The sequence below is a fragment of the Dendropsophus ebraccatus genome, chromosome 9 (assembly GCF_027789765.1).
Source record: "Dendropsophus ebraccatus isolate aDenEbr1 chromosome 9, aDenEbr1.pat, whole genome shotgun sequence".
Taxonomy (NCBI): domain Eukaryota; kingdom Metazoa; phylum Chordata; class Amphibia; order Anura; family Hylidae; genus Dendropsophus; species Dendropsophus ebraccatus.
In genome coordinates, this window is record NC_091462.1 from 15047287 (window position 1) to 15066880 (window position 19594).

A 19594-nucleotide genomic window follows, 5' to 3' on the forward strand; every position below is an offset into this window, starting at 1 on the left:
GAGAGCAGATGTAATGGGCTGAATGTATACAGGGGTTACGGCTCTCATATAGGAGCTGTCTGATTACAGGCTCTAAATTATAGGGTTAAAAAAAGAAAGGGAACAGCTGAAGATAATAGAATAGAGGGGAAATAATAGGACCATACAGTGCAAGGATGAGAGTGCCGTATGGTGTGTCTATAATAATAGCAATGGGTTAATAACAGTATAAAAACAAGCAGTGACAAATACACAATACAGACTGAGAAGACGGCTATAGGTTGTAATTGAATAGTGCAGCCATCGACTGTACATACACGAGTATATATATATATATATATATATATATATATTTATAACATACATAATATACACTTATATATATTATACACAATCATTTGGTTGAAATGATACACAAATACACACATTATACACATATACAAACTACACACACACACACTATATATATATATATATATATATATATATATATATATATATATATATGCAAAAAAGGGGTCCGTGGAGCCTCAGTTGCGAGTCTCAAAACCCGGGAATAGCCAGATATCCCTCCAGGGAAGGAAACCTGTTGCCAAGGGGGAGATAACCAAACCCCCCGGATACGTAGCCCCACTCGGTTGTGAGTATTGCAAAATAAATAGGGAAATACCAGGGTGGCCCCTTTAGCGCCAAAGTCTGACTCTGTTGCTAGTAAGAAGCCATTGGCTTCCTGCGATGCCAATCTCTCTTGTGGTCAGAGGCAGCATTACCTACAGGAACTTCTGATGTGAGTTCACAACTATTGCATCCAGCGCCTTCAGCTCTGTGTTCAGCACCATGGACAGCACAGCACGTCAGACAGCTATGTTCAGCACCATGGACAGCACTAGGGATGAGCAAACCGTCGGACTTTTGGTCCAACGGCATCTTTGCTCAATTAGTATTTCCAGGGAATGTATCTTGAATTCCTAGGAAGATCCCGGCCGCAGATTCCCGGGAGCGCAGCTATGCACCCGGGATCGCAGGCATCGCACAGGAGTGAGCAGCTTTCGGACCGAAAGCCTGAAAGTTCCGCTCATCTCTAGACAGCACGTCAGATAGCTATGTTCAGCACCATGGATGGTCAGAGAGCTGTGCATCATCGGAAACGTTTCTTTTTGTTGCAACTTTTTGTGTTGATGACTTTTCACCAAAACAGACATTGCCAATTGATTTCTGGGACAATTCTGGTCTTTTTTACATGCTACATGACCACTTTTCCTTTGGAAAAACTTGCCCTTGATCCAATATGGAATTTTTTAAGATGACGGCCATGTTCCAAACACAGAGATAAACCCCTCCCCCATTACTTGCTTGGGTATTTAGATATGTCATTTTTCTTTTCTTTTCTGAAATAAAAGGGGGTCCTGGGTCTTTTGACTCACCCTGTAGATAGCCTATCTATAAAAGCTCACAAGTCCCTTTAAAGGGAACCTGTAACCCGTGCACTTGGGGCAGAGCCCGCCCGACCCCCCGATAGGTACTTAACCACTCCTGAAGCCGGTGGCGGGATCGGCTTTGAGAAGGGGACTGACAGAAGCAGGTAAGTATTGGGGGCTCTACCGGGGGTGGGGTGGGCGCTGCCCCGGGTGGCATGGTGGCAGGTTCCCTTTAAGAAGTCTACAAATATTAGAAATCCTGTAACTATCATCTAATTTTACTTCTTATTTTTAGCAGAAATAAGGGAGTGAAGAAGAGCAGCAGAATGTATGTAAGGAATGGTCCAGCCCCAGGCTCCGCTCCCCGGCAGACCATGCACCGGTACCTACTCTTCATGACGCTGCTGCTGCCTCTCACAAAAGCCGATTTCACACTTCAAGAAGTCAAACCCTTCATATGGAAATCAGGTAATAACTTGTATTATATGGGTAGGAAAGTGGCGGCACATTGGATTCTCCCTGCGGGAGGCTGCAGACTTTGATGGCTTAAGCCTCGTCCCATCCAGTAGCCACAGCTTCTTAGATAAAGATTATTATCCTGTATAATATACCTATATATCTGCATAGCTCTGCAGTCATACACTGCCTGTAAGAGAGCTTCTTGACAACGAGGACCTGTGCTGACAACTAGGAGGTATCCTCATCCCCAGCACTGCACCGGTCCTAGATGCCAGGACATAGTATTTAGCATTGAAGGGAAAAAGATGGAAGGCGGGAATGTGTCATCCTTGTATTATTATTGCTTTTATTATTTTAATAAAATATATAAAATATATGTTATAATTATAATATATATATATATATATATATATATAATAAATTATTAATATCAATAATATATTACTTTTGCAATAAAAATTTACATTCAATAACATGTTATTTATTAAAATATATTTTATTTATTAAAAAATATTATTAAAATCCTTTTAAATTAAATCCATTTCTTCTGTGGAGTTACAGGGCAGCACCATCCTCATCGGTCAGCTTTTTTCCCCACTACTCACTATAGTATGTCTGCATTGGCACCCAATAACATTGTGCAAGTGTCTGGAGGAGAAAGACTCTAAAGCAGTAGACAAATAATGCTGCCAACCTGATACCCCCACCGCCACATAAAGTATAGGGTGTGTCCCAAATGTAATTGCCATCAAGTTAGTTTTCACCCAACTTGTGGTCCCCAAAAACAACATTTCTTATAAATTTTCTCATTCCTTAGTTATCCCTCCTAAAAATAATTAAAAACATTTGACAACTGGGTGTTAACATTTCCTGGAGGGCGTGTCCCTGTGTAGTATGACATTGTCTAAACACTTCTATGGGGAGAAAACAGACATGGTAGCACATCCATAAACTTATGACTGACCATCTGCTTCTCAGCACTATATACTACTAACATCAGGAGGTAGTTACAATTTGATCAAAGTGCATAGGTCCCCACACCACATCAAGGTTCCTGATTCGTGTGGGTCCCTAACTTAAAAATGATGCAGCCCATGCGGCGACCACCACCGCAACAACAGGAGGGAGCGGACCAGATGTCTGGCAACCATAATGCAGCCAGACATAGCCCCCCTGGCCACACCACCTGCAGACACAGTGCCGCCACAGCAATGGCTGCAGCACGGAACCAACACCAAACAAGGAAAAGCAGATGAAATAAAGACACCTTACCCTGTGCTATCAGCCACAAGAGGGAAGCCAGGCCCTGACCCTATATACACTTATGGCCCTATTCCACGGAACGTTTGTCGTTCATAAATTTGCTAAAACGACCGCTCGTTAACGATAATCGTTCCGTGGAATAGATGTAAACGATCGAACGACTACAGCAAAATCGTCGTTGTCGTTATAAAATGTTTTTCAACATGTCGAAAAAAAATCGTTAGTCTTTCAACGATAATTCGCTAATCGTTTTGTTGAATTAGAAATCGTGAAATCGTTCACCCAATGTGTTGAAAAACTAGGTGTGTTGTATTCAAATTATCACCCCGGCGAACGTTTTAAACGAGCATGTAACGACCGCAAAGTAATCGTTATCGTTCATGTGTTATATGTTGTCGTTCGCAAAATATAGTCGTGAATTAATCGTTAACGAGCGGTCGTTTTAGCGAATTTATGAACGACAAACGTTCCGTGGAATAGGGCCATTACTAAGTAAAACCACCTTGGTGGGGGAGGAGTGCTAAACCAAGGAAAAAATAGAAGGGACAGAGTATACAAAGTAATTCTATGGGGAGAAAAAAAAAGACAAGGTAGCACATCCATAAACTTATGACTATATACTACTAACATCAGGAGTTACTTACAATTTCATCACAGTGCATAAGTCCATTCACCACGTCAAGGTTCCTGATAAAGTAGGGGGTCCCTAAAAATGGTGCGGCCCTGATGTTAGTAGTATATAGTACTAATTATAGGGGACTACTGCACCTACAAAAAATATCTTGTACCGCAAAAATCTATCAAAATAATACCAAATTAGAAATATGAACAATCTTTATTGTACACCATCACACAATACAACATTAAAAAGAAAACTTGGGGAGGCGGGAGGCCTTGCTACTGGGACTTGTCCTATGAATATAAAGTGTTGGTGCATCAGACCAAGAAAACCAATTCCCTCCTCAAGCACAAACGCATGACGCAAGTGCTAGAGCAATGAACCATCATGGGATATTCTATTACATAGATGCACAAATAACTAGTAATATCAATATATAACCTGTGTCCCAGTCCACTGGCCGCCACCTCACACTAATATTATACCTAATACCTCACACAACTACCAGGGAGTAGTCTAGGTGCAAAACCCCCTCTGCAAAAGAAGACATAGTCATATAAATGGCAGGTGGGCACCCTATGCTTCGGGGTCAAAGAGCATGACGTTACTTCTTAGTGCTCCATAATGGAACTGGATAGGCCAGATATGGCACTTTCCCTTTTGAGGGTGCGTTCACATGTACAGGATCTGCAGCTGATTTGATGGCACAGATTTGGGCTATGTTCACACTTCATATAAGTATGGCAATTGTTGCCATCGGCAACAACAGACGTACTTTATGCGCCTGTGAACAATGCCTTTTGATCTATGGGATCCCGGCCGGAGCATACACACATCGTATGCGCTGCGGCCGGGATCCCGTGCGGCGCCACAAATAACTGACACGTCAGTTTTCTGCGGCCGCAATTCAATGAATTGCGGCCGTAGGAAACCGTGTCAGTTCACACAATGAAGCGAGCGGCTCCGGCCGCTTGCTTCATTGTGTGTTGTGGGAGGTTCTGATACGGGTGTGCGCTGATGCACCCGCATCAGAACCCTGCGTCCGGAAACATCATCCCGGCCGGTACTTAAGTACCGGCTGTGATGATCCGGGCAGAGACCGGCCGGGTCACGGAACGGCCGGTCTTATACGTAGTGTGAACATAGGCTAGATCTTGCACTTCCCCTTTAAGGCTATCTGGTTGCTAAAGGGTTGTATCAGAGTATCAGGGTTGTATCAGAGATTGCAGCATATCTTTGAACAAGGCTGACCTGCAATACCAGAAACAACCATTGATAGGGGCGGTGCTGTTTGTAGAAAAAAACAAAATCAGATTTTTTTAAAAACGAATCCATAAACTCATAAAACAGCTGCGTACCGTGAATATGACAGCCCCATCCTTTCAATCAATGTTTTCCCGTTTCGTCGGCGCTGATGAAGATTGACGACGTGGCGGTAAAATTGGCTTCATGTATCTGGCGTTCCCGCTATTTCTCTAATCTCCATTTTTTTTTTTCTAAATTGAACTTTTTATAAACGTGAGATATTGTTATTGTTTCGCGTCTCAACACCGAGATGATTTATTGCAGCAGCAACCTGCACTATTACTATTGCCAAAGGCTATTTGTTTAGCATTTATCTGTGAAGAAGAGGTACTGTGCCTATAGCCGCTGTATGCAAATTGGATGTATCTGTACAAGCAAATACCGTATATCACTTACTGCAGCCCCATCCCCCTCCTCCCCCCCAAATCTTCTCTGGACGTACCATTGTTTAGTCTGCAGTGGGATGAATCTATGAATTTTCATACATTTCTGGAGCTTGTATAGACAGCCCAGCCAGCTAGTTTGTACATCTGTCATAATCATACTGATAAATACGGCAGCCATGGGATATAAACTACCCTGATTTTATATTCCGCTGTATGCCTTCTGTTCTCGGCTTATTATACCACCGGAGTGGAAGCTTTGACTATTAACACGGCCCTGTGTGCTTAATAATTTACCGCGGTTATCTCACTCCTGCACCTCGGAAATGAGTTAACCCTTTATGGCGCACACTCATTACCTTTCCCGCTTATTGCGCTATTGCCTGCCGGTTGACGTGCAAATATTTTTGGAGAAAGAATAACAAGTGGATAAATATTTGAGAAGCGTAAGCCTAAGGGGCCCGGTGATGATAATTGTTGAAAACGTCTCGTGGATTCGGGTTTAGTTTTAATTAACACGATAGGAGTCTGTAGACAGGAAATAATCTTTGTTCTTTTTTTTGTAATTATTTTTTTTTTTACTTCAACTTCAGCTGATTCGGCCATATTGGAAGCACATGCCCGTTCTGTGTGTTTTGTCTGTATAGATTTGCAGGTGGGCGCTTGGCCAAGGATACATGTGTTCTCAATGGGTGGGTGGTAGGATCGACATCTCTTTAACGTGGGTGGAGGTCGGGGTCCACAGGGTTTGGTGGATCCATGGTTAGGACAAGGGTGGGTTAGATGAGTGGCCCAATGTACCTTCTGTTAAAAGGGTATCGCTTTGCATTTGAATACCAGTCAGAGGTTAGTGTTGAGTGAACTTGCAGAAAGTTTGGGTTTGGCAACGTTCATCCAAGCCTGAACATTCGGCATTTGACTCCTGGTGTCTGGAGAAATTGGATGCAGCCCTATTGAGTCCTGAAAAACATGGATATAGCCACAGGCCATAGGCTGTATCCATGTTTTCCAGGACTCCCTAGGGCTGCATCCAACTTTGTCAGTAATGGGTGTCCAAATACCGAGCCGTCTGACCCGGGCATGTTTGAGTCCCATTCAGCTCTAGTCTAGTTTTCTCATCTGTCGTAATTATCTCGACTCTACAGTGTGGGCAGGATAGAGCATACCTAAGAAATCTCTAAGGCTCCCTGTGGTCTTGATAATGGGGACCCCAAACCCCCACTGTATAGCGCCGCTTGTGCTCTATTCACTCTCTATAGAGCTGCCGGAGACAGCCGAATGCAATTTTGGTTTGCTTTGGTGGTTTCATAGATAATGAATGGAGCTGCAGCCCATATGTGTGGCCTGCGGCTTCATTCAGTGGTGGTCTGGGGTTCCTTAAGATCACAGAGAGCCCTGGGGGACCCCCCACAATCTCTTAGTTATGCCCTATCCTAGCATACTGTTTATACACTAGATGGAAAAAACCCTTTAAAGGAGTTATCCAGTGCTACAAAAACATGGCCACTTTTCCCCTTCTCTTATCTCCAGATTGGGTGGGGTTTAAAACTTAGTTCTATTGAAGTAAATGGAGCTTAATTGCAAACCACACCTGAACTGGAGACAAGAGTGGGGAAAAAGTGGCCATGTTTTTTTTTAGCGCTGGATAACCTCTTTAAGGGCTATCAACTCCTTTGAAACAACCCAGCAAACTAACCATACTCATACCTTTTTGTTCCAAATCCCTTCATACACATGAACATTCACATTTCCTGAATGGAGAGGAGTGGGGTTACCCACTGCCAGACTCCTTTGTTGGAAGCTTATCTCCCCAAGAACAAAAAGATTGGTCAGTTGAAATATAACATGCCAAATCCTTCTCTCCCCCAACATCATTTGTCAGGTTGAGCGTTGGAGGACCCTGCATACATATTAAGGTTCGGCCAACCGGTCTTTGTTTAGGCGAGCCTTAATCTGTTTCTATAATGTTACTATCCTCTCTTACTAGCTTCTCAAAGGCTTCTGTAATTGTCAGGAAGGGGCTCTGGAACGACAACAGACGAGTGCAGCCCTGACACTGACACCCGTCCCAACTGGCCCTACCTGCTTGCCTCTACAGCCCTAAACGACTGAGGACAACTAGGAGCCGTGCCCTAGCCTGATGTAAGTGAGAACACAAAAACGAAGACAAGACGTACAGACAAAAAGGGGAGGTCAGAGGTCCGCGTCAGTAACAGCCGGTCAACAAGGTACAAAATCGAGATCCGAGGGAAAGTCAAGGTACAAGCCAAAATGGTCGGGAAAACGAGAATAACAGAGTCAGCAGAAAAGCGAGGTCAAGAGGAAATTAGGAATACTAGGCTCTATCGCAGGCGCTCAAATGAGGACAGGGAACAATACTTATACAGCCTGGAGTTCCAGACCCCCACCTTGATTGGAGCTGAAACTCCAGGCTCAGTGCAGGGAAGTGTTTAGACTGGAGCAGACAGCCATCAGTCACTTGATGATCATGCCGCTCAGCTGGGGCAGGATGAGCCCAGCTGCGGCTCTCAAAGCGCCGCCCGGCCGCAGCGTCATCACAGCAGGCCGGCTGCTAGGGACGCCGTCGGCGCGCCCCCAGCAACCGTCCCTGCGCATCGCCGGCGGCTTTGTCCTGAGTCCGGCCGCGCGCTGTGGCAGAGTCAGGAGCCGGGCGCGCGGCTCGGATCCTGACAGAACCCTCCCCCTGAGGAGGGGCCTCTGGACCCTCACAAGGACCTCCAGGTCTAGTGGGATGCTCTTCATGGAATTTTTTTATCAAAACTGGGGCATGGAGATCCCTTGTAGTGACCCATGTGCGCTCCTCCGGACCATATCCCTTCCAATGTACGAGATATTGTATAGTCCGGCGAACTCTTCTCGAATCTAAAATTCTTTCAACCTCGTACTCTAGTTCGCCTTGAACCACAACTGGAAGGGGAGGAGAACTGGTAATTGTTGGAGGAGTGTATTTTTTTAGGAGACTCTTGTGAAACACTGGATGGATTTTTAAAGATTGAGGCACCTGTAACCTGAAAGATACGGGGTTTACAATGTTTGTGATGGGAAATGGACCAATATACCTGGGGGCGAATTTGGCTGAAGGGACTTGGAGACGCAGATTTTTGGTAGATAACCAAACTTTTTCACCTATAACATACTGGGGACCAGGATGGCGTTCACGGTTGGCATATTGAATATGTTTTTCTTGGGAAACGGTTAGAGTCGCCAGACTCTCCGCCCAGACTGTGCACAGTTTGTTAGTAAGTTCTTTAACGGAGGAAAAGTGTGTCTCTTGATTAGGGATTGCTGAAAACCTGGGATGGAAACCATAATTGCAGTAGAAGGGGGTTTGTTGTGTGGAAGCATTTACATGATTGTTTAGGGCAAATTCTGCCATTGGTATATATTCAGACCATGTATGTTGATTGTCAGAAACAAAACACCTTAAATATTGCTCAAGAGATTGATTGGTCCGTTCTGTTTGACCGTTGGTTTCGGGGTGAAATGCGGAGGAAAAAGACAGGGAAATATTTAATAGTCCACAGAATGCTCTCCAAAACTTAGATACAAACTGTACTCCTCGGTCTGAAACTATGTTGGTAGGTATTCCATGTAGACGGAGGATATGACGTACGAATAATCTGGCAAGAGACTTGGCATTAGGAAGTTTGTTCAAAGCTATCAGATGGCACATCTTACTGAATCTATCCACCACTACCCAGATTACCGTCTTCCCTTGAGAGAGGGGAAGATCAGTAATAAAATCCATAGACAAATGAGACCATGGACGGCCTGGCAATGGTAATGGTTGGAGCAGACCTTCAGGCATAGACCTCGGGGTTTTGGCTCGGGCACATGTTTCACACGATTTCACGTATTCCCGTACGTCCCTCTGCCATGAAGGCCACCAACAGGAGCGGGATAAAAGATATGCAGTGCCAGCAATACCAGGGTGACCAGCTAGTGTAGACGCATGAATTTCTTTAAACACTGCTAACCTAAGGTGTACAGGGACGAACAGTTTTTCAGAAAGTACATTAGCAGGCGCATAATTTTGAGATTTCAAAATTTTCTCTTTTAAGTCCATAGACATACTAGCAACCACAACACCTGGGAGTAGGATGTTTTTGGGTTCCTCCTCAGGCACATCCCTAATCCCAAAACTCCGCGATAAGGCGTCTGCCTTAGTATTCTTGGACCCTGGACGGTAGGTAACCACAAAATTAAATCGGGTAAAGAACAAGGCCCAACGGGCTTGACGTGGATTTAACCTTTTTGCTTTATCCAGATATAGTAGGTTTTTGTGGTCAGTTAAAACCGTTATCTGGTGTTTAGCTCCCTCCAGGAAATGCCTCCACTCCTCAAAAGCCCATTTGATGGCCAACAGTTCCCGATTACCAATGTCATAGTTGACCTCGGAGGTGGAGAATTTCCTGGAGAAGTATGCCACCGGTCTCAGGTTGGTATATGGTTCCCTACCCTGAGACAATACTGCTCCAACTCCAAACTCAGACGCATCCACCTCTACCACAAATGGTAACCCTAGGTCAGGATGCACCAGTACCGGGGCAGATGAAAAGCTACGCTTAAGTTGGGAAAAGGCTTAATCTGCCTCTAAAGGCCAGGAGGTTGGATTTGCACCTTTTTTCGTTAATTCAGTTAATGGTTTGACAATGAGAGAGAAGTTACGGATGAACTTCCTGTAGAAATTCGCAAAGCTCAGGAACCTTTGGATTTCTTTTAAAGTGGTGGGCCTTGCCCAGTCTAGTACTGCGGACACCTTCTTGGGGTCCATCTGTACTGATTCTGGAGTCAATATATACCCTAAAAATCCAACCTCCTTAACCCCAAATAGGCATTTGGACAATTTAACACAAAGGGTATTCTTTCTGAGTCTAGACAAAACCTCGCGGACATGCTTTACATGAGATTCCCAGTCAGGAGAATAAATGAGAATGTCGTCTAGATAGATTACCACATAATGATCTCTTCCGGGACCTGTTTGGTCAATAACAAATCTTTGGAAAACGGCGGGGGCATTACTTAACCCGAAGGGCATTACTAGATATTCAAAATGCCCCTCGGGAGTATTAAATGCCGTTTTCCATTCGTCCCCTTCTCTGATCCGGATCAAATTGTAGGCGCCCCTTAGGTCTATTTTAGAAAACCAATGAGCACCTAACACCTGGTTCACAAGATCAGGGATCAGAGGAAGGGGGTGTTGATCCTTGATGGTGATTTTATTTAGTTCCCTGTAATCAATAAAGGGACGTAGACCACCATCTTTTTTCTCCACGAAGAAAAACCCTGCACCCATGGGGGACACTGAAGGCCGAATGTGACCCTTCCTCAAACTGTCCTGTATGTACTGGCGCATCGACTCTCGTTCCGGCGGGGACAAATTAAAAATACGGCCCTTTGGAAACTTAGCCCCGGGAACCAGATCGATGGCACAGTCATATGGACGGTGAGGAGGTAAGGCATCAGCATTGGCCTCATTAAAAACATCAGAAAAATCTGCAATATAGTCAGGAATACCAGGAAGATCATTCACAGTACACATTGTCGGGTTTACCTGCAACAGATGGGAGTCACAGGAGCTACCCCACCGAACCAGCTCTGTGGACCTCCAGTCAAATACCGGATTATGTTGACGTAACCACGGTAATCCCAATATAACGTCTGCGGCCAGTTTATCCCATACAAAAAATGATATCTTCTCACGGTGAAGACACCCAACCTGCATCAGTATTTCAGGGGTACGATATTTCACTGCTCCGCCCCTCAAGGGGGCGGAATCTACACCGGCCACAGTGAAGGGAACACAGAGAGGTATCAGTGTTAAACCTAGTGACTCTACCACTGATGTACGAATAAAACTCAGGGCGGCACCTGAATCAACCATAGCAGTACATGAAAACACCACATTCTTTGAAATCAGGGTTACAGGTAAACAAAAATTATCAAACTGTTTGGGAGGTACCTGTGTGCCTGAGTGACCCTCCGGATTATCACTCAGGCACTGGAGTTTCCCGACTTCCGAGGAGGCTTGGTTGGACAGTCCTTCAGGTAGTGTCCCGACTTTCCACAATAAAGACAAAGAGAGCGCTCCATGCGGAATTTCCTTCGGGCCGAAGCACTTCCCAGGACCATAGGTTTGTCAGGGATCGTAAGAGGAGGAGACGACTCTATTAGGTTGGGAAGAGGTTTAGGAGGCTGACTGAGTCTCGACTGTACTGTGGTCACCCCCATTTTTTCCCGTTTCCTTTCCCTCAGTCTCCGATCAATGGTAACAGCCAAAGTCATATATGCACTAAGGGAATCAGGAGTGGGGTGACTGACCATCACATCCTTAATGGAATCCGCAAGACCCTGTCGGAACAGGGTCTTCAATGGGGAATCCTGCCACCCAGTCAGGGTGCACCACTGGCGGAATTCTGAACAATATTCTTCCGCGGTGCGACGACCCTGTTGGATAGACAGTAGATGGGATTCCGCTACTGCAACCCGATTAGGGTCATCATAGATTTGACCCAGCGAGGAAAAGAAAATGTCCACCGAATTCCACTCCGGAGCCTCAGCAGGAAGGGCCAAGGCCCAATCCTGGGGAGGACCCTGAAGGAGGGAAACGATTAGAGCGACCCTTTCGGCATCAGAAACGAAAGGGTTAAAACGAAAATACAGATAACAAGATTCCCGAAAGGTACGAAACTTGTCTGTATTTCCACTAAATCGGTCGGGCAGTATCATCTTAGTCTTATGCTTCACTACCTGGACAGGCGCTGTCATAGGAGGCAGGGTCACAGGAGAGGATGAAGTAGCCTGAGACAGGTTGTCCACACGACTAGACAGTTGGGCTACTAATCCTGCAACACCTTTGAGCTGAGTAGTCAACTCATCAAGGCGGTCGGCGACCTAAGTATCGGTACTCATGCCGAACCGCCAGGAGTGACTTCGGTTAAGGCCTGCGATAATGTCAGGAAGGGGCTCTGGAACGACAACAGACGAGTGCCGCCCTGACACTGACACCCGTCCCAACTGGCCCTACCTGCTTGCCTCTACAGCCCTAAACGACTGAGGACAACTAGGAGCCGTGGACAAGACGTACAGACAAAAAGGGGAGGTCAGAGGTCCGCGTCAGTAACAGCCGGTCAACAAGGTACCAAAATCGAGATCCGAGGGAAAGTCAAGGTACAAGCCAAAATGGTCGGGAAAACGAGAATAACAGAGTCAGCAGAAAAGCGAGGTCAAGAGGAAACTAGGAATACTAGGCTCTATTGCAGGCGCTCAAATGAGGACAGGGAACAATACTTATACAGCCTGGAGTTCCAGCCCCCCACCTTGATTGGAGCTGAAACTCCAGGCTCAGTGCAGGGAAGTGTTTAGACTGGAGCAGACAGCCATCAATCACTTGATGATCATGCCGCTCAGCTGGGGCAGGATGAGCCCAGCTGCGGCTCTCAAAGCGCCGCCCGGTCGCAGCGTCATCACAGCAGGCCGGCTGCTAGGGACGCTGTCGTCGCGCCCCCAGCAACCGGCCCTGCGCATCGCCGGCGGCTTTGTCCTGAGTCCGGCTGCGCGCTCTGGCAGAGTCAGGAGCCGGGCGCGCGGCTCGGATCCTGACAGTAATACTTTAAAGCTGTCATTTGTCAAATTTCTATTTTATGATAATAATGATATCTGCTGGCTTTAACCCAGTCTATACAGCAAAGCTGAAACTAGAAAATTAAGTTAAAGAAAACATTATGCTTCAGGATGCTGCCTGTTAAGCGGACCTGTATCTATTGTGGTAGATGAGCTGAAGAGGGATGTACCCAGAGTGTGTAAATGGGATAATGTATGTTCACAAGAGACAAGCACAACTCAAGCATGATCAAGTCCGATCGTTTGCCATTTAAAAAACTGTTATGCAAAAAACACTGCAGAGACACCAACACATATCTTGACATCTGTTAACTAGCCAGACCTTCCTACAGGAAGGAACAACCAAGCTATGGAATGTCTCCAGTCAAGGAAACCACCCAAGCAAAGTATCCATCCACAGACAGATGTTTTGGGGTATTTGCCCCTCATCAGTGTGGAGTAGGATTCTGGCTAGTGGGAGCAATGCCTAGTAATTGCATGCAAAAGGATGCTGGTTGACCTCAAGGAGATCAACCAAAACTCCATCATGTGTCTCGATGTCAGTGTAATCTAGGACATTGCCCCCTGGGAAATCAATTATGCAAAAAAACATGTTTGCATGCACTTACTTGGCATTGCTCCCACTAGCCAGAATCCTACTCTACACTGATGAGGGGCAAATACCCCGAAACAGCTGTCTGTGGATGGATACCTTGCTTGGGTGGTTTCCTTGACTGGAGACATTCTTTGGCCTGGTTGTTCCTTCCCGGAGGGAAGGTCTGGCTAGCTCACTGACGTCGAGACACGTGATGGTGTCTCTGCAGTGTTTTTTGCATAATTGATTTCCCAGGGGGCAGTGTCCTAGAATACACTGAAGTCGAGACACGTGATGGTGTCTCTGAGGTCAACCAGCGTCCATTTGAAGAACGGTGGCTGAAGAAGTTGGGTGCAACTCTAATGAGTCTGGGAAACCTAGATACAGCCATAGACCATAGACTGTATCCATGTTTTCCCAAACTCCATTGGGCTGCTTCCAATTTCTGGTAATTAAATGTTGAGGATAATCCATAGTGCTCATCTCTAACATTCACCTAATGGAAACTCTTGAGACCTTTGTTTTTGCATGATGCAATGTTTGTAAGGAACAATTTTTTTATAACTTATTAGTTCAGTGTATTTTTTGGTAATTCTTTTATCTTCTACATGGCGTACATCTATCTGTTACTTTAATACTGTGTTACGTTTCTAATGTTGTGCAAAATTAATGAAATCCGGGCACATTTCCTGCCGTTTGCTGCCCTTCTCCACTGTGTTTAGTTACAAACAGATCCCGACATTGTAATTCTGGGATAGAACATCTTTGTAGTTGATATCAGTGGGTAGAGGAGGAGATTATGACAGCGAGAATCCTCAGCTGGACCATTATCTGCAGATCGTGATTAACTGCGGAATGGAATCAGTTCATTAATAGGAACATTCAGTGTTTGGGTTTCGCTAAGTGTTTTCTTTTGATAATGTAATGAACACAATTTACAGCTGTGGAATCGCCCCTGGTGGGTCACTATCTCCTTTCTGATGGTTTGGGGCTCTTGGGGCATTCTATTAATCTTTCATTACCGGCCCACACCAGTTAATTGGAAATTCTTTGTTTTCAAGGAAAACTTTAGTACATTTCAAGATCAATTTAGGCCATTGGAAGATTTAAGATTATTAAGAAGAAGGTTGTTAAAGGGAACATGTCATCGCTTTCCTGCTACCTGAACCACAAATAGAGTTGATTGAACTTGCCGAAAGTTATGATTTTACAACATTTTTCCAAACCCGTATGCTCAGTATTTGGCTCCTGGTGACTGGAGAAGTCGGATGCCACCCTAGGCCTATGGCCTATGGCTGTATCCATGTTTTTCAGAACTCGCTAGGGCGTCATGCAACTTCTCCAAACACCGGGAGTCAAATGCCGAACATTCAGGTTTGGATGAACGTTGCCGAACCCGAACGTTTGGCAAGTTTTCTCAACACTAACCACAAGTCATTGGATTAGTCCCCTATGGCTTTTAACTGTCTTGGCATTCTTGATTGATAGATCTCACCCAATACCTAAACTGGGAGAAATGTATCAATCAAGGCAGGGCTGGGCAGGAATCGGCTGTCGGGGGCTGCCCTATGAACATGTGGTTTAGGCAGCATGAAAGTGATGACTGATTCCCTTTAAAAAGGTCCTTGGAACTTGGACGAACCCTTTTCCAGAAGTGTTGAGTGAACTTTTAATTCGGCAATCTTCTCTGAACACTTTGCATTTGACTCCTGGCGGCATCCAACTGCTATAGTCGCTGGAAGTCAAATATGCTGATCAGGTTTGGAGACCGTTGCCGAACCTGAATAGTTTGGTTAGTTCGCTCAGCACAATTTTTCACTTTTACAGTCCCACATAGTGTGGGGTAATTCTAATTTCTGATTCCCCTAAGAGCCACAGTGTAAAGGCTCGATTACCTTTCAAGGCATATTCTCATTTTTCTACTAATATTGATGGGTCCTGAGCCCTCCTCCCCCTTCCATGTTAACCTAATGTACCTTAACAGGCCTAGCTCCATCGGGGGTAATGTAACTCCTTGAGAAGACCACCAAGCTGCCATACGGTGTCTTAAAAGTCACCTAATCCTTTCTGGGCAAAAAAGTATGCCAACTAGTGCTTCTCCACAAATAAAAAAAATAAACGCTTTCTCTTTAGTGCCACCTATTGGAGGGTCTATGCTTGACCCCTTAAATTGAGCTCCGTCAAAAGGATGAAGATCAACTTGTAGATAATGGTTTCAAGGTTTTTGCCCCTAGTCACTACAGTATGGTGTAAAAAAATGGACGTTCACGTCAACATATATATAAACACAACACACATGGATATTTTCTTCTAGAATGGAAAATACGAAGATACTGGCTTTTTATGTCCACTATTGATTAAGCCAGTAATGATCCATTGAAAGTCATTACGAGGCGTCTAGGAAGGTATTGACTGAAACGTGTCAATATAGTACATAAGAGTTGTAGGTCCCTTAGTATAGGAACACCAGGCAGATCTATCAAGATCGACATTAAACACACCAATCTTTAACTAACCAGAGTAAGGTCAGAAAAAGGTTTTAAGAGGCGTACAGTATATCTCTTAATAAATCCCATGCGTCTTTGGCTGAAATCTACAACACCCACCAGACTTTTCTGAGTGGGAGCAAGTTGTGCGGGCCGAAACTAATGATCATAAGGTGTTGGCTTCCATCTTCAGGTTTTAGCTATAATGTAGATGTGTAGAGATATAGGGGGGGGGGGGGATTTATCAAGGGGGCTGTGCCTATTATTTTGTGAATAATACATGTTTTTGCGCCCATTTTTTGTGCCAAGTTCTATTTATGAATCAGTATTCGACAGGCGGATATTTTTTAGATGCAATTTTGTTTTGAATATTCATTTATTCTGTGATTATTTTTATTCAATAATTTATGAATATTTTGTTAATTTAGTCCTATTCAGCTGGGTAAAAAATACACAAATACGTTTAAAAAAATCACACGTTTTAGACTCCACAGTAAATGTTATCCATAGTGTAAATATACTGTGTAATATATATATATATATATATATATATATATGAGAAATATTAACACCAGCCAGGCTACTGCTTTTAGAGCAGAGTGGTGGTTGGTAACCTAGACAACAAGCTATCAACAATGGAAGGGAAAGAGCAGCATATCAGGATATCAGGAGTAGGAGACAAGTTTGCTAAATTACAGTATTGGCAAAAATATTTAATGTGACGAGTCCTACAATATAATTTTATTAGTTGAGATGGAAATATCCCTGGGTTAAAGTGATATGGTCACCCTCCTTACTCTATGTGCGGTTCTTCGCACCATCCACACGCTTAGATTGTGCATTTGATATATACCTGTATAAAAGCAATTTCATTGGTACGCAGTGTCACCTAGGCGGAGCTCCGCGGCAGTTGGGCTCTCTCCCCAGCAAAGACATGGGGCCCAACTGCTGTGAAGCCCCGCCTTGGTGACACTGCCCACCAATGAAATGAAGCAAGGGTAAGGTTGGTCCAACCAAACAAAATTGCTAAAAAATTTTATAAAAAAAAAAGTCTGACCCTTGTAAGTTGGCATTGGATGGATTTGCAGATCATTCCAGACAGAAGTGACCACACGGCTTGCTATGTGTTGGGGCCTGTTTACTTGTCTGACATGTTAATTTTAGGTTAGATAATAGGAAGCGGAGAGAGACAAAAGCTTGCAGGAGAGTTTGCAGGAAGCCCATTCCCGTGATATTGGGCTGGAGCAGAATTATTCAGCCCATACTTTATCATCCTGGGGAATATGAAGGTATGAAGCCTCTTGTAAATGTGTCAGGATACAGCCTGCCTTCCAAAAATGTTCCCGGCGGCGCGTGGCTCCTTATTTTGTAAGCTGAGGCTCATTTGTCAATGTCCCAGCAATTTTATAGGCGGCCAAATTTCTCTATTAGAGTGTACGGCTACAATTCATTCATGCCTGCACGCTCTGCTCCGCGCTGGCAAAGTGTTGGGACCCAGAACGGGTCTTAATTAAGATCAGACAGACAATTCATCATGGCGGAGAGCCCTATCCTGCGCCATTAGGCATCAACACAGGTGACCGGACATGTGTGTGTGCCCCTAGGATTTGGGGTGTTATGATATATATATATAATATATATAGCCATGTCATCATAGGGGAAGTAGGGCTGCATGGGTCTCTGACCAAATACCTGGGCATATGTAACTATATAGACAGGGGTGTCAACTTGCAGCCTTCCAGCTTTGCAGAACTACAGTTCCCATCATGTGTGGACAGCCAAACCATTAGTTTACATGGGAATTGTAGCTTTACAACAGATGGGGGGTCCCCCAAGTGGGCTATGACCATGCAGTTGAGGTCCATAGAGAAGGCCCAATTTTTTGGGTCCTGTCCCTTGAGCAGCACTGTATTACAAATGGTAGGCTTAGATACACTGGCTCTGTATCACATTAGAAAGGCTGAGAACAGTGGCACCATAAAATGATTCACACTTAGGCTTAGATACAGTGAAGTATATTTCTAAAAACTGTCTATGCTTCCATAGCAACCAATCAGACCTTAGCTTTTATTTTTGAACAGCAGAATACAAAGTGAAAGCTATGCTGTGATTGGTTGCTACCGGCAACACAGATTTTCTTATGTACAGTGGGAAAAAAAAGTATTTAGTCAGTCACCAATAGTGCAAGTTCTCCCGCTTAAAAAGATGAGAGGCGTCTGTAGACCTCAACTATGAGAGACAAAATAAGAAAACAAATCCCGAAAATCACATTGTCTGATTTTGTAAGAATTTATTTGCAAATTATGGTGTAAAATAAGTATTTGGTCACCTGCAAACAATGAAGATTTCTGACTCTCACAGACCTGTAACTTCTTCTTTAAGAGTCTCCTCTTTCCTCCACTCATTACCTGTAGTAATGGCACCTGTTTAAACTTATCAGTTTAAAAAGACACCTGTGCACACCCTCAAACAGTTAGACTCCAAACTCCACTATGGTGAAGACCAAAGAGCTGTCAAAGGACACCAGAAACAAAATTGTAGCCCTGCACCAGGCTGGGAAGACTGAATCTGCAATAGGCAACCAGCTTGGAGTGAAGAAATCAACTGTGGGAGCAATAATTAGAAAATGGAAGACATACAAGATCACTGATAATCTCCCTCGATCTGGGGCTCCACGCAAAATCTCACCCCGTGGGGTCAAAATGATCACAAGAACGGTGAGCAAAAATCCCAGAACCACGCGGGGGGACCTAGTGAATGAACTGCAGAGAGCTGGGACCAATGTAACAAAGCCTACCATCAGTAACACAATACACCGCCAGGGCCTCAGATCCTGCAGTGCCAGACGTGTCCCACTGCTTAAGCCAGTACATGTCCGGGCCCGTCTGAAGTTTGCTAGAGAGCATTTGGATGATCCAGAAGAGTATTGGGAGAATGTCCTATGGTCTGATGAAACCAAAGTGGAACTGTTTGGTAGAAACATAACTTGTCGTGTTTGGAGGAAAAAGAATACTGAGTTGCATCCATCAAACACCATACCTACTGTAAAGTATGGGGGTGGAAACATCATGCTTTGGGGCTGTTTCTCTGCAAAGGGGCCAGGACGACTGATCCGGGTACATGAAAGAATGAATGGGGCCATGTATCGTGAGATTTTGAGTGCAAACCTCCTTCCATCAGCAAGGGCATTGAAGATGAACCGTGGCTGGGTCTTTCAACATGACAATGATCCAAAGCACACCGCCAGGGCAACCAAGGAGTGGCTTGGTAAGAAGCATTTCAAGGTCCTGGAGTGGCCTAGCCAGTCTCCAGATCTCAACCCTATAGAAAACCTTTGGAGGGAGTTGAAAGTCCGTGTTGCCAAGCGACAGCCCCAAAACATCACTGCTCTAGAGGAGATCTGCATGGAGGAATGGGCCAACATACCAACAACAGTGTGTGCCAACCTTGTGAATACTTACAGA

At 44.7% G+C, this 19594-nt stretch overlaps 1 protein-coding gene across 3 annotated transcripts in view; it reads left to right on the forward strand.

The window, feature by feature from the left end:
* The window catches only part of THSD7B (thrombospondin type 1 domain containing 7B), a 420171-nt gene that overhangs the window by 119001 nt on the left and 281576 nt on the right, over nt 1-19594 (forward strand). For all 3 annotated transcript variants that reach the window (XM_069982655.1, XM_069982658.1, XM_069982657.1), the window contains one exon: nt 1693-1865. In XM_069982655.1, coding sequence (XP_069838756.1) covers nt 1724-1865 — 142 coding nt within the window. In that variant the 5' untranslated portion in view covers nt 1693-1723. The remainder of the gene's footprint in view (nt 1-1692; nt 1866-19594) is intronic.